General features: G+C 46.2%; 1 protein-coding gene across 1 annotated transcript; it reads right to left on the reverse strand.

The window, feature by feature from the left end:
* Positions 1-11,947: 11,947 nt before the first annotated feature.
* On the reverse strand, positions 11,948-15,297 carry ASCL4 (achaete-scute family bHLH transcription factor 4). Its single transcript, XM_027769021.1, has one exon. The coding sequence runs from the start codon at positions 13,662-13,664 to the stop codon at positions 13,152-13,154; it is 513 nt and encodes a 170-aa protein (XP_027624822.1). The 5' UTR covers positions 13,665-15,297; the 3' UTR covers positions 11,948-13,151.
* Positions 15,298-15,608: the final 311 nt, after the last annotated feature.

The raw sequence follows: 15,608 nt of genomic DNA on the forward strand, positions 1-15,608 counted from the left end.
GAAATTTAAAGATCAGATGAGACTAACACATTATAAGGGCTAGTCTACCTTAGAAGAAGCCCTTGGGAATCCTCTGTCTTTAAGGTGTTTTTACATTTTGTTTTTTCATTTTGCCAGAAGGTGTGTGCACCTGCCAGAGAGACGGAGACGGGGAGAAAGCACCCCACCCGTGGGGCACGGTCATGCTGCAGTCCCCTCTCCTCCGCTTCTCCAGCCTTTTGTAGTTTGGGTCCTGGGCACACTTACCTGGCATGTTTTTCAAGCTGTAGGGGCCAGGATTCAAACTGCAGACAACTATTTGGGGTCTAGCTCCCTTAACCATAGGTTGACCCTATCTTTAAGTTGTTGGGTTTTTTTAAAGAATTATTTTATTTATTTATTTTTTAGAGTTTTTTGCTATAAGGCGTGTGCGCTCACCAGAAAGAGAGAGACAGAGAGACAGAAAGTGAGAAATCACCTCCAAGTGGGATGGCCACACCGCAATCCCTCCTGCATTCTCCTCTCGGGATCTTGGGCATGCACACACACGCACCTGGTGTGAGTTTAAGCCACCGGGTCCAGGGCTCAAACTGTAGTTTGGAGTCCAGCGACATAGCCATTACAACTGCTGGTCCCTATTACTATTATTTTTTTAATGTGAGAGAGTAAGAAAATAAGCATCCAGGTCCAGGACTCAAACCACAGTTGGCCATGTGGGAGTCCAGCACCTTACCCACCATGCCACCTGCTGACCCCTGTCTTTAAGTTTTTAAAGAGAGAACAGATAGGCTTCTACCCTGCCCTGTTTGATCATCTCTCAAACTCTCCAGAGTCCCATCAGGTCATTTTCCAAAGCGCTTTCTAGTCCTAGCACTCAAGAGGTTGGGTTCCTTCTTCAGAAATGTTTTCACTGTCAGGGAAATGAGATGTGTCTCCCAGGAGTGGCCCCTCAAGGCCTACTTCGTAGGCAGAACTAGTTTGGAGAGTTTTCTTTTCTGGACACTCTTCCTTCTGCAGCATCTGCGGTTTCACTGTGGCCATGGTTAATGACAGTGAGTAGCTGAGCATGAAAAAGCACTGATAGGCCTTCACCAGAGCATGTGGCTACATAGCGATGAATGGATTAAAAAACAACCTCCCCACCCAGAGAGCCTGAAAGTAACACACACACAACTCAGATCATAATCAAAGAGCTGGAGACGGTCCTCTGGCTTCGTGGTCCAATAAAGAAAAGATAAAGCAACTTCATGCCCTCGGCCCTTCCCCAGCAGCCTGTCTGTCTGACATGGCGATAAAAGGGTTAGCGATGGCAGACAGAGTCGAAAAAAAGGATGGAAAAGCCTGCCTTGGGCTAGTGTGTGACCTTACAGGGATCACTCTGCGGAGAGGGATTCTGCCGGTCAACATTTCTATCAGTAGTTTCATTCTCAGGATGATAAATGGGATTGTTAACCATTTTTGAAGGTGAACTAATGACTTTGGGAACTTCGGAGAAAAACCCTTGCCTAGACGGAAACAGTTCAGAAGGCTTTGACACGCACCATCCATCTGAAAGCTTGTTTTCTTGATGATACTTGGGTAATGCTGATTCAGCCTGTCAGCATTTCCCTGGCCAGGGATTCGGCTCTCAAATCCAATTTAAGGCTTTGTCGCCGTAGAGTTGGGCTTCCTTAACAAAGCGCCACAGAGTGGGTGATTCTGTAACAGACATTACTTCTCACCTCTCTGAAGTCTGCCGTCAGGGAGCCAGCAAGGTTGAGTTCTGGCAAGACCCCTCTCCTGGGTTGCAGACTGCCATCTTCTAGCTGTACCCTCCTGAGGAGGACATTCAGTCTATGCAGGTTTATGGCACCGGAGTCAGTAGAAAGAGAATTAAACATCTAGGATTGAAGTTTGTCGGGACCACCAGTTGGCGTAATGGCTATGTCTCTGGACTCCCATGGCGTCGACTGCGGTTCAAGTCTCAGACCCGATGGCCTAAACTCATGCCAGGCACGTGGTGCGTGCATGCCCAAGATTCCGAGAGGAGAATGGAGGAGAAGGGATTGCGGTGCGGCCATCCCCCCAGGGGATGATTTCTCGCTTTCTATCTCTCTCTCTCTCTGTCTGGCTGTCAAGTGCACATGCCCTATAGCAAAAACCTCTTTTCAAAAACAAAAAAAAAAAACTGCTCTGTGAAAGGAGAGCTAGGCACTGAAAGGTGTCTTGATTCTATTCTCCCCCAAACCCCATTCTTTAATAGTTTTCTTTTTATTTTTATTCGTTAAAAAAAAAAAAAGGAAAATAAGCTACTTTGTGTGTGTGTGTTTTATTTTTCTCTAGCTCTTAATCTGTTACATTTTCTCTGTACTGGTTGCTTTGTTGATTTTTTTTTTTTTTTAAGGTTTTTACTGTAGGGTTTGGGCACTTGCCAGATAGACAGAAACGGAAAGAGGAAGAGTGAGAAATCACTCAGGGGAGATGGCCATGCCACAATCCCTTCTCCTTCATTCTCCTGGGATTTTGGATATGTACACATGCACTGGCATGATTCTCAAGCCACCAACCAGGTCTAGGACTCAAACCACAGTCGGCCATGTGGGTGTCCAGTGCCTTAACCGCTATGCCACCTGCTCACCCCTTATTGATGTTTTCTTCTACATGAGAAATGTATTTTTTAATAATTATCAACTTTATTTTATTTTTATTTGTTATTACTATTTTTTTAAATTTCATCAGAGAGAGAGAGAGAGAGAAGGGAAGGTGAGAAAGCCAATCACCAAATTCGGGACCCAAACCATGGTCAGCATGTGGGAATCCAGCATCCTTTAACCACTATGCCAAACTTTAACCATAGAAGCCATTGACAAAAGGAAATTAATAAACTATTAAGCATTAGTACTTGCTACCATATTCTTGGGAAGGGTATGTTGCCTGTATTACTATTATATAATAAACACTGCAGAACTTTCTGAAGTTATTTAAAGTCATAAAACTTTAAACTACAGATAAATAGAAATACTGTTTTAAATTTCGTGTCATTAGGAGATTTGTGCAGCTTTTTAACCAAGTTATTAAAAGTTGACCTCGGTGTTTTTGAAATCAGTAAACAATACTAAACTCTCACATTCAGGCTCTTCCCATAAGCCTCATTTCATTTTCATCTCCATTGCCCGCAAATGGCAGACCAGCTCCAGCTTCTTTGATGACATGAACAACTGCCTTAGTCTTAGCTCCTTACTTTCCAGGTCCCTGCCCCCCTGGTTCTCAATTTCTCCGGTTCCCAGGGCCTTCACTTCCACTTGACTTCAGACTCCTTGATCCTTGTCACCTATGGGCTTCTGAATACTAAACCTTCTCACTGTAAGACCTGAGGCCCAGAATATCTTGGTTATAGCATATTTTCCTCCACCTGGGTCCCCATTACATCACCCCAGCTCCCCTTCTCCACTCACTCAAGCATCTTGAAAGGACAGTGTTCAACCTTACCCTGCTTCTCCTTCCCACGTAGTCATCAATCCACTGTGACGCTGATGCTCTTTCTTACACTTGTGCTGTGGGGTACGTGTGTCTGCCCGCGAGAAACAGAATCGTCCCACCACACTGGGGATGGCCACACCACCATCCCTTCTCCTCCACTCCTCCTGTGAGGATTTTGGGCACATACACATGCATGTGTGCCCAGTGTTGTTTTCAAGCCTCCAGGTCCAGGACTTGAACCATGCAGTTGGTCATGTGGGATCCAATCACCTTAACCATCATGCTAGCTCCTGGTCCTTTTGATGTTGTTATGAAGTTCTTTGGTGATCTTTTAGTGACTCAACCCGGTGAGATTTCCCACACTTAAATGATCTGACACCTCTAGTTCATATGACACTGCCAATCACTCCCTCCTTATAAAATGATACCTTCATTTATTGCCATGACCTCACACTAGCCTGGTTTTCCTTCCACCTTCTCTGGCTTCCGTTTCTCAGTCCTCTTTAAAGATGTTTCTTCTTCTGCCACTCCTCAGTGTAGGCCAACCCAAGCTTTTGTCTTTCTTTTGATTTTTTCTTTTTTCTTTTTTCTTTTTTAAGTTTACACAAGGACACGTGTGCTCATCGGAGAGAGATGGGGGCAGGGGAGTGAGAAATCATGCTGCAGTCCCTTCTCTTCCATCCCCCCCTCAGGATTTTGGGCACACACATACACACACACACACGCTCCTGGCATGTTTTTTAAGCTTCCATGTCTGAGACTCGAACTGCCCAGTCGGCCACATGGGATTCAGCCACCTTCACCTCTGCACCACCTGCCGGCCCACTTTTCTCTTTTTCTCACCAGTATTCTCTCTTGGAGAGTTCAGTTACTATTAGCACTTAGAGGAATATGACTCAGATCTACAGCTATCCTGACTTCCCTCCTAACTTCAACATTTCACTTCCTTTTTCATAATGCTGTATATTTTTTAATTTTAATATTTTAAAAAATTTATTTAACGGGGACCAGCAGTTGGCGTAATGGCTGTGTTGCTGGTCTCCTATGTAGTCGACCACAGCTCGAGCCAGACCTGGTGGCTTAAACTCATGCCCGGCACATGTGCCCAAGATCCCAAGAGGAGAATGGAAGAGAAGGGATTGCAGTGTGGCCATCCCCTCTGGGGAATGATTTCTCATTTTCTGTCTCTCCGTCTCTCTCTGTCTTTCTGACGAGCACATGTGCCCTATAGCAAAAAAAAAAAAAATTTTTAATTATTTTATTTAACTTTATTTATTTTGATTTGACCAGAAAGGGACAAAGCAAGAAAGAGAGAGAGGAGAAGTGAGAAAGCAAGCCGTCAGGTCTGGGACCCGAACCACAGTCATCCATGTGAGAGTCCAGTGCCCTTAACCACCATGCCACCTGCTGGCCCCGGAGGCATATAGACTAGTACCAGATGAGGCTGATGGACATATTTCTTCTTGGACACACCCTTGGTATGGCTATGGCCACCAGTGTTCTTGGTAAGCTGACCCCAGACCTGAAGGCCTCAGAAGGGGTCTGCATATTTCTGTCATCCCAGGTCTTCATGGAGCTTGTTCTCCAGACTGTTGGCCAGGACCCGGTTGTATTTTCCATCTTTCTGTCTGTGCAAGAACTAGCCTGGGACCTTGACTGGCATGGATAATGCATAGGAGCTCACACCTTCCAGCTCATCCTCAGCGAGTACTGCCCTCTGGGTGGGGCCAGTGTCTGCTTTCCTCAACATCATGTGAACGTATCTCTGCTCCACACCCTTAATGGCAGTGCCACAAAGGCTGTTTCCTGCACCCATTGATGCTGGTGCTGGGGACCAGATAGCATAGTGGTTACATCACTGGACTCCCAGATAGTCGACTGTGGTTCGAGTCCCGAACCCTGCGGCTTAAAACTCACACCAGGCACACGTGCATGCATGCCTGAAATCCTGAGAGGGTAGTGGAGGAGAAGGGATTGCAGCCTGGCCATCTCTCATGGGGTGGGGGGTGATTTCTCACTTTCTGTGTCTCTGTCTCTGGCTCTCTGGTGAGCACATACTCTGTCGCAAAAATCTCTCAAAGAATAAATATTTAAATAAATAAGATATTGGTGCTGAGTACTTGCAAAATGTGTAAGAGCCCTCCAGGGGTCACGGGGGCCAGGGCGGCAACACGGCAGCAGTGGCCTCCTAGAGGGGAGCATTGTCACTTCCTGTTGCTTGTGGGCAGGGGTAGCCTATCAGTATTTTATTTTATCTATTTATTTTTAGAATTTTTTTATTTAACTGTATTTATTTATTTACTTATTTTAATTTGACCAGACAGAGAGAGAGAGAAAGTGAGAAAGCAAGCCACCAGGTCTGGGACTCGAACCACGGTCAGCCAAGTGGGAACCCAGCCCTTTAACCACCATGACACCTGCCAGCCCTGCCTATCACTATTTTAAATTCAGCATTGCCAAACAAGGCGTTTACCTTCTATTTATCTTTATTTTTTCTTGCTAGATGGCACGTGTGCTCACCCAGAGATAGACTGAGAGAGAGAAAGTAAGAAAGTACCCTCCACGGGGCATGGTCATGTCACAATCCCTTCTCCTCCATTTCTCCCTCCTTCTAAGATTCTGGGCACACATGCACATGAGCCTGGCATGTTTCTTAAGTCCAGGATTCAAATCATGCAGGCCATGTGGGATGCAGCTGCCTTAACCACCATGCTACTGACTGGTCCTATTTCTTATTACTATTATTTTTTAGTTTTGTTGTAGGGTGCATGCGCTCACCAGATAGAGAGAGAGAGAGAGAGAGGAGGAAAGTGAGAAATCACCACCCAGGGATGATGGCCACACCAAAAAGTTTTCCTCCATTCTCCTCTTGGGATTTTGTACATGCACCCGCATATTTTCAAGTCGCCATATCTGAGACTCCAGTCGCACAGTTGGCCATGTGGGGTCCAGTCACCTTCACCACCACACCACCTGCTGGGTTGGCCCTACTTCTTTCTTTTTAGATATTTGCCATAAGGCACATGTGTTCCTCAGAGACAGAGAGAGAAAGTGAGAAATCCGCCCACCCTCAGAGGGGTGGCCACAATCCCTTCTCCACCATTCTCCTTTTAGGACTTTGGGCGCACACACACCCATGCCTGGTGTGATTTTCAAGCCACCAGGGTCTGAGATGAACCGCAGAGTTGGCCATATAGGGTCCGGTGCCTTAACCGCCACGCCACCTGCTGGCCTGCTCTATTTCTTTTTAATTTCAATTTTTTTATATTTTTAATTGCCAGAGAGAGGCAGAGATGGAGTGAAGGGGAGACAGCGCCCCCATGGGGCATGGTCATGCCATAATGCCTTCCCCTTCGTTTCTCCATCCCGCTGGAATTTGAGGCACTAGGCTGTGTGGCCAGCCCAAGACTTTTACCTTTTAAATCTGTTTCTCTTTCTGTGTCCTGATTTCAGTTGATGGGAATTCACTCCAGCTTTAACGTCTCCATCCTCAGAGGGGCCAAGCGTTATCAGTCCTGCTCCCCCGTCGTCTCTCAGTTCATCCCTTCCTTCCACATTCCCACCATCTTGTTCAGGTGCCCGCTTCACTTCCTCCCTCTCAATTATTGCAATACCCGACTGGTCTGCTGCTTCCTGCCCCCAGAGCGCTGACGGTTCATCCCCTCTCCAAACCCCGCCCCCCAGAATGTGGGGTTTTGGGCAGCAGGTCTCCACAGAGTAAAAAAAGTCCAAGCTTTTTTCATCTGTCAGTGTTTTCTAGAACATTCTCTCAGCCATCATTTCTAGTCTCCTGTTAGTCAGCCTCTATTCTCCAAACACAGTACCTGCCTTCTAGGTGAATTTGTTCTTGTATCCTTTGCCTGTAATTCCTTTTTTTTAGAATTATTTATTTATTTATTATTATTCTAATTTGCTATAAGGCATATGTGCTCACCAGAGAGAGAGAGAGAGAAAGAAAAAGTGAGAAAGCAAGCCACCAGGTCTGGGATTCAAACCTGACTTGGCCCTGTGGGAGTCCAGCACCTTAAGCACCACGCCACCCACTGCCCCTGCCCACTGCCTCTAATCCTCTCTCCATTTTCACCTGCCAAAGGCACTCCCAGAAGCCTTTCTCCCTTGTGCTCCACTTGCTGAAAGCTAGAATGAGCCCAGCCCCTCTTTTCTTTACACCCTCACGGCACTTCTCATCTTGGACCTCAGCTACAGCGTTTGTACTTTCCCTCATATTCAGGTGACATGGGTCCATTTTCTCACCAGTTTGTAAGATTCTTCAAATTCCATTCAACAACAACAAAAATGATAAAACTTGCATTAAAAAAAATTGGCATAGTAACAGCAACTCGGGCTCAAGAAAATAATAGGCTGCAGACAGATCCCAGGGCTGGATCGTTCTAGTGGGAAAGAGAATCACAGGACTAGAAAGCTGCTGTATTGCGTGGCAGGGAGTGGGCATGCCTCCTTTGTTTCTTTGTCCCCGCCTGAGAACTTTGCGCTTGTCAGGTGACTGAAATTTTTTTATTGAAAAAAAGCTAAAAGATCATAAAATGCAATTTTTTTTTTTTTTTTGGAGAAGTTTTTGCCATAGGGTGCATGCGCTCACCAGAGAGACAGAGACAGAGAGATATAAAGCGAGAAATCACCCCCCGGGGGGGTGGCCATGCCGCAATCCCTTCTCCTCCATTCACCTCATGGAATTTTGGTCACTCACGCACACGCCCCCGGAGTGAGTTTTAAGCCACCGGGTCCAGGATGCAAACCGCAGTCGACCACGTGGGAGTCCAGTGACATAGCCGTTACGGTAACTGCTGGTCCCATAAAATCCAATTTTTTAAAAAAAACATTTTTATTTAACTTTATTTATTTTAATTTGACCAGAGAGAGAGAGAGAGAGAGAGAAAGTGAGAAAGCAAGCCACCAGGTGTCCAGAACTAGAACCGCGGTCCACCATGTGGGAGTCCAGCACCTTTAACCACCACGCCACTTGCTGGCCCCAGATAATCCAATTTTTTGTGTGTCTTTCACAGAGGGACCTGAGACAGTGATGAAGGGCTGGCCCAAAATCACTTAATTGGGAGTAGCAGAGCTGGAGTAAGGCCCAGGGCCAGGCCCCACCTTGCCGTGCCCTGGCCCAGCACCCCACCCTTTTCCTTTTGCACTCAGGGGAGTAACGATTGGGTGTCACAGCAATTACTCAGATTTTGAGCAACAGGGAGTACTTTCTTCTCTTCTCTTTTCTTTTCTCTTCTTTTCTTTTCAGCTCTTTTCTTTCTAGTTTTTGCCATAGGGCACATGCACTTGCCAGAGAGACAGAGGCAGTAAGAAATCACCCCCAGGGAGTGGCCACACCACAGTCCCTTCTCTTTTGTTCTCCTCTCGGAATTTTGGGCAGTACACAAATGCACTGGCATGAGTTTCAAGGACTGGATCCGGGACTCAAACTGCATAGTCGGCCATGTGGGATTCAATGCCTTAAACTCCACGCCACCTGCTGGCCCAAATTGTTCTATTGTTGATGAAGTGATCACTCAAGGAAAAGGGAAGATCAAACACATAAAACTATCTCATTTCTAGATTGGGTTGATGCTTTTCCTCTAAGCCATCCAGAATGTCTCAGAAAAATTTATTTTATTTTTCCCTAAAGAAGTTATGGGCCCAGCAGGTGGCATGGTGGTTGAGGCGCACTGGACTCCCACATGGTCCAGCGTGGTTTTCGAGTCCCAAGGTAGGCAGCTTGCTTTCTTACTTTTTTTTTTGGAGAGGTTTTTGCTATAGGGTGTGTGTGCTCACCAGAAAGACAAGAGACAGAGAGACAGAAAGCAAGAAATCACCCCCCAGGGGGGATGGCCACGCCACAATCCCTTTTCCTCCATTCTTCTCTCGGGATCTTGGGCACGCACGCACACACGCCCAGCGTGAGTTTTAAGCCACCGGGTCCGGGACACGAACCGCGGTCAACCACGTGGGAGTCCAGTGACATAGCCATTACGCTAACTTCTCTCCCCTTCCTCTCTTTTTTTTTTTTAAATTATTTATTTATTTATCCACTCTTTTTTTTTTTTTTTTTTTTTTTTTAATTTGACCAGAGAGAGACACAGAGAGAGAGGGAAAGTGAGAAAGCAAGCCACCAGGTCCAGGGCTTGAACTGTGGTCGGCCATGTGGGAGTGTCCAGCACCTTAACCACCACACCACCTGTTGGCCCCCCTCCCCTTCCTCTCTTTGATGAACACATGTGCCATACCCCATAGCAAATTTTTAAATAATAATAAATAATATCTTAAAAAATAAAGTTATAAAATTGGGGCCAGCAGGTGGGATGGTGGTTAAGGACTCCCACAAGGCTGACTGGTTTGAGTCCAGACCTGGCAGCTTGCTTTCTTAGTTTCTCTCTCTCTCTAGTGAGTGCACATGCCCTATAGCACATTTAAAATAATAATATTAATATATAAAATTCAATAAATAATTCTTCAAAAAAAAGTTTAAAGGGCAAGGGGCCAGCAGGTGGCATGGCATGGGGATTGAGGCACTGGACTCCCACATGGCCAACCGCAATTCAAGTCCTGGACCTAGCGGCTTGCCTTCTCATTTTCCTTCTCTCTCTCTTTCTCTGTCTCTCTCTGGTGAGTACCTGTATCAATTTTAAAAAATAATGATAATAATGATAAAGTTAAATAAATAATTATTTGAAAAAAATAAAAGATTGATGGGCCAATTCTGTAGCCTGATGGTTAAAGCAATCAAATTCCACATGCTGATCATGCAGTTCACACTCCTGCTCTGCTTGTAAAACATGCCAGACAGGGACCAGCAGTTAGTGTAATGGCTATGTCGCTGGACTCCCATGTAGTAGACCGCGGTTCGCGTCCCAGACCCGTGGCTTAAAACTCACGCTGGGCGCATGTGGGTGCATGCCCAAGATCCTGAGAGGAGAACGGAGAAGGGACTTCAGTGTGGCCATCCCCCGGGGGGTGATTTCTCACTTTCTGTCTCTCTGTCTCTTTCTCTCTGGCGAGTGCACGCGCCCTACAGCAAAAACCCCTCCAAGAAAAAAATGCCAGACGTGTGCAGCGGGTGCCCAAAATTCCAAAAGAAGGGAGGGGCAGAGGAGGAATTGTAGGGTGACTCTCTCTCTTCCTCTGGCTAGCAAAATAAAAAAAAAAAAGCCCCTCCCTCAAAGGGGGGATGCTGGGGACCAGCAATGACTGCATGAAAGTAACGGGTTGGTCTCACCAGGTTGTGCTCTAATGTTCCTCATGGAACCTGGAAGCCGTACTGCCAGGAAACGCTGGGTGAGCCCTGGTGATCCCACAGGGCAGCCAAGTCATCTTGTCAGATCCCGTTTGGCCTCAGGTCCTGTCTCTGGCCCCACACACCTCACACACCAGCCAAGATTATTATTATTTTTAGGTTTGCCGTAGGGCACATGGGTTCGCCAAAGACAGACAGAAAGGAACAGTGAGAAATCAACCCCAGGAAGGATGGCCACACTGCAATCCCTTCTCTTCCATTCTCCTCTCATGATTCTGAGCATGCACGTACACGTACCTGACATAATTTTCTTTCTTTCTTTAAAAAAACAATTAAAAGAATTAGTTTATTTAACTTTATGTATTTTATTTATTTACTTGCTTATTTTAATTTGATCAGAGAGGGACAGAGTGAGAGAGAGAGAGAGAGAAAGGGAAAGAAAGCGCACTGCCAAGTGTGGGGCTCGAACCGTGGTCGGCCACGTGGGAGTCCAGCATCCTTGACCACCACACCACCTGCCAGCCCTCTGACATGATTTTCAAGGTTTCAAGTCTGGGACTTGAACCATTGTTGACCGTGTGGAAGTCCAGCACCTTAACTACCATGCCACCTGCCAACCCCACCAAGGTTATTCTAAGGCGTTATCCTCCATAAAATTGACATATAGTACTACTTTCTCCAAAAGATGGTATTGCATATTTACCAGGACCTCGCATATTACCAAAGCCTTTCACCCCTACATAGCTCCTGTGAAATCGTAGGGATGAGGAAACTAAGTAGCAGATCACAATAAAAAGGGGGAAATAATAACAAAATAAAACAACCTCCCCCTCACAAAAAATAAAGCAAACACCCTAAAATGTACTCAGTCTCCTGGCTAGCGTGACAAGAGAGAGAGTGACAGGGGAGAGAGAACTCCAGGGCATTGGGGTTAGATTCAGGATTGGATCTCAGCTCATCCAATCCTCACAACACTGACCTGGTCAGGGTATGGAACCTCTCTAAGCATCTTCGTTTTCACAAAGTACGGGTAATATTAACCCCCAATTTTATGAGAATTAAATAGGATAAAGTATAAAAAGCACACAACAAAAAGATGCTTGCTGAATATTAGTTTTGTTCAGTTGACACATCTGTAACGGGGCGTGATTGAGGCTGACCACACTCCATGGGGGTGCTTTCTGCATCTCTTTTTTCAGCTCCCTATCTCTCTCAGGCCAGTGCATGTACCCTCAGGCAATGAGGGGGAAAAAAAGGTGGGGATGTAATAAAACCTATGTGGGGACTAAGTGAAATGCACAGTTACTGGGAAGTGCTCCCAACGTTAATACTCCTTGCCCACTTCCCCCGTTCTGCGCCCGGCCATACCCACAGGAAAGGGCAAAACAGCTTGAGAGGTTCATCTTGTAAGCCAATAAACATTTACCCAATAGACTCATCATTTTTTTCTCAAAAAAGGCCGGAATAAATAATTTTTCAAAGACAGGTAACGTAGCCCAGGTTGCTAGATCATTTCAATGTTCCTGACAGCCCCGAAGGTGATGGGAAGTTTGGGAACGTGCCAGCTCAACCCACCCCTCTGGACTCACAATCCTTCCCAGCGGCCAGTTCCACCTGGAAGAGGCACATCCAAGTCTATTTCTTTTTTAATTGCTAAAGTCAGTTTCACTTTAGTGTAACCAGCGGTTAGATGGAGTGAGGATTACAGAGAAATGCCAAGAAAAGGGAAATGAAAAAAATAGTGGACAAACACAACAGAGGAAAAATACGTTGCCACATAAATCCGGCCTCTCTTCGGAAGAGATCAGTAACGCTCAGATTATTTTATAATCTGCTACATGTTATGAGGGTTCCACGTGGCCCCTTGTTAGTAAAAGAGGGTGTATCAAATACAGGTCAGCTTCTCTAACACGATCATTCCCAGAGTCCACAGCAGCCGCAGCGCAGCGCTGCCAAACGCGTCCTCCATAGTTGAGTCACTTTCCCGGAGGCACGGTGCCCATGAACCTTCTAACACAATTCCCACAGGAAGGAATGCAACAAAGGATTGTCTTTTTATTTATTTTTGGTGGTAAAGGTCCTCTTTGGTTGAAGCTGAATAGTTAAGTAAATAATTCACCCACAACACCGACTGTGGGAAATTTCAATGCTCAACATAAAGAGTTTTTAGAATACTCTATGTAGAATGAAGCGCTCAGAATCTGGAACGCTTGTATTTTAGAAGTGCAACAAAAGCGTTTTCTTAGCACCTTTAAGTTGCAGTCACCTACCTAATAAGAGGGAGGAAACATCCTAAAGTCAAATATCTCCCCTGCCGCCCAAGCACGCATCGCTTTTTCCTAAGATTTAGGCTTGGAGAAGAAACCAGGTGAGAGATGCAAACTATCTTCGGATAGAATCTGAGACCGAGAGTCCGAACGCACGCAGGGCAGTGGGCGTCAGGGTCCCGGCGGGGTCGGGGCGCAGGTTAGCTGCCCCCCTCGTCGGGCTCGCTGCAAGGCGAAGGCGCCGAGGAGGCCTTGGACTCGCCGTCGCTGTTGCATTCGGCCCTGCGCTGGGGGGAGGTGCCGGCCGCGCCCTCCTCCCCCCCGGCGTGGCGCTCCAGCAGCTCCTGCAGGTGCTTGATGTAGCCGATGGCGGCACGGAGCGTCTCGACTTTGCTGAGGCGCTTGTCAGCCAGCTCCCGGGGCAGGTGGTCTCGGAGACGCGCGTAACCCTCGTTCACGCAGCGCACCCGCTGTCGCTCGCGCTCGTTGCGCTTGCGGAGGAAGGCGGGCTCGAAGGCGCCCTCCAGAGGCAGGGGCAGGTACGCCTGCCTCCGTGCACAGCCTGCGTGCGCCCGTTCCCAGCACGCAGCGTCCAGGCGCAAGGAGACCCTGAAGGAGTCCCTAAGAGGGAGTCGGGGCAGGATCCCTGGCACGCCTGAGGCCACCGAGCGCAGGGGCAAGGTCAGCAGTCCCGCGGGTTTACGTTTCTCCATTATTCGCCGAAAAGCAAAGAGATCATCCAAGAGATCACCCGACCTATCAATAGAAGAACTTTTAAACCTTCGAAGAGGAGGTGCTGGTCCATACAGCCGGCCGCGCACAGCGGCAGGTCTGGTTTGGGAGAAGATTCTGGGCCCAAAAGCCAGGTTCGAGGACAAGCTTCAAGTGCTCTGCGTGATGCCCGAAGTTCATTGCACTCCTTGATGAAGATTCAGACGAAGTGATAGGCAAAGATTTGGGACCCCTTTCTCTACACTTCAAACTTGCCCTCTGCTCTTATTTCAAAAGGTAACAAAGAGGGATACTCGGCTGAGTCCTCTAGCCGGGAAATGTGAGCGCACAGCAAATAATCTTCCAGAGACACCCCAGCTTTTCAGTTCCTGTAATCCACCTCCATGGGTCTTCAAGAGATGAGTCGTTCACAAAGAGTCTAGGAATCCTTAAGATTTGAGAAGAGCTTTCCTCCCAGGGACCTAACAGATCTCCTGGCAGCAGAGCGAAACTTCGCCAGCGCTTCTCCTTGAAAAGCAAAACTTGACTGCCCTTTGTGGCTTCCGGCGTCCAGGTCTAATGGAAGGAGCTTTTAGAGTGTTTGCAAACTTGCACTTGCTCTTTCATTTCTGGGGAGGTGGAGAGACCTCATCAAAGCAAAGACTGCTCTCTTGTGGTTATGTGTCATGTCAAGGAGGACCCCAGGGGAGGCTTGAGGTTTTCTGCTCCAAACTAAATCTTAAGAAAAACCAGTTAGGCATTTTTCGAAAGGAACAGGGGAAAAAAAAACATTTTAGCAACGAGGGGTAGGCATATTACTTTTCAACTTAGATTGAAGGCAAGGGGCTTTATGTGTACCTGCTGCTTTTTAAGAACACATCAAAAGACTGAACAGTAACAAACACCTTTAGTCTTCTTTTTTTTCCTAGAATGCTTACTGTAAACACAGCTTAAATACTGCTTCTCCGACCTCTTCTAATCCCACCCAGGATATAAGAACATCAGTTTTCCATCTTGCAAAGAGTATTTTCCCATTGTATTCTTTTTCTTAAAAAAAAAAAAAATTTCCCCTTGGGGGCAAAAAAAAAAGCAGCATTTGAAAGGTGGAGAGCCCCTATTCCAAGGAGAAAGGATGATGTCTTTGAAGATTTATCTTTTTAACACACAACCCAAAAATGAATAATTAATCCTCTGTGTTGGTAAAGGCCTTTGAAGATGAAAGTGTCATTAAAAATCCAACTGTACTGGTTAATGTCAAAGAATGTGTTATCACACTGAAAATCAGACTTCCTGTGCTGCAAACCAGCACATTAAAGACCTCGTCTACTTTAAAAGTCTAGCTTAAAAACAAGAGATGCAAAACCCCCCACATTTATGATCAGACCTTCTACCTATTCCTTGCAAACCAAGGTGTTGCCCTAACACGTTTTTTTGACAAGTCTTGTGCTTTCCTGTTTACTCCAAATGATCTGCCCGCAGCAACTAGAAAAACACTTCCATCAAGACAAATAAAATAGAAATAATTATTCCTTTCAGGCATAGGTTAGTCACATTTTAAAAGGTGTAGCTCCCTATGAGGCTTGTACCGGCAAACTGCCTAGTATGTCGTCATGAGTTCTTGGTAGAATTGAGAAAGTCCTTTCTTTTAGAAGAAAAGCCCACCAGAGAAACAGGTAGATGTCAGACCACAAGGTGTTTTTCAACCATATCAAAATCTATTTATGTATTTATTTAAAAAGATGATCTATTCAATTTTATTTATTCCCTCATTTATTTTAATTTGACAGAGAGAAGGAGAGAGAGAGAGAAGAGGGAAAATAAGGCACCAGATCCAAGATTCAAACCACAGTAAGCCATGTGGGAGTGTCCAGCGCCTTAACCACCATGCCACCTGCTGATCTCCCCAAATCTATTTATTTAAATGTAAACTTTATTTTCCCCTTTAC

The sequence above is a fragment of the Tupaia chinensis genome, unplaced genomic scaffold (genome assembly GCF_000334495.1).
Source record: "Tupaia chinensis unplaced genomic scaffold, TupChi_1.0 Scaffold148234_1, whole genome shotgun sequence".
Lineage (NCBI taxonomy): Eukaryota > Metazoa > Chordata > Mammalia > Scandentia > Tupaiidae > Tupaia > Tupaia belangeri.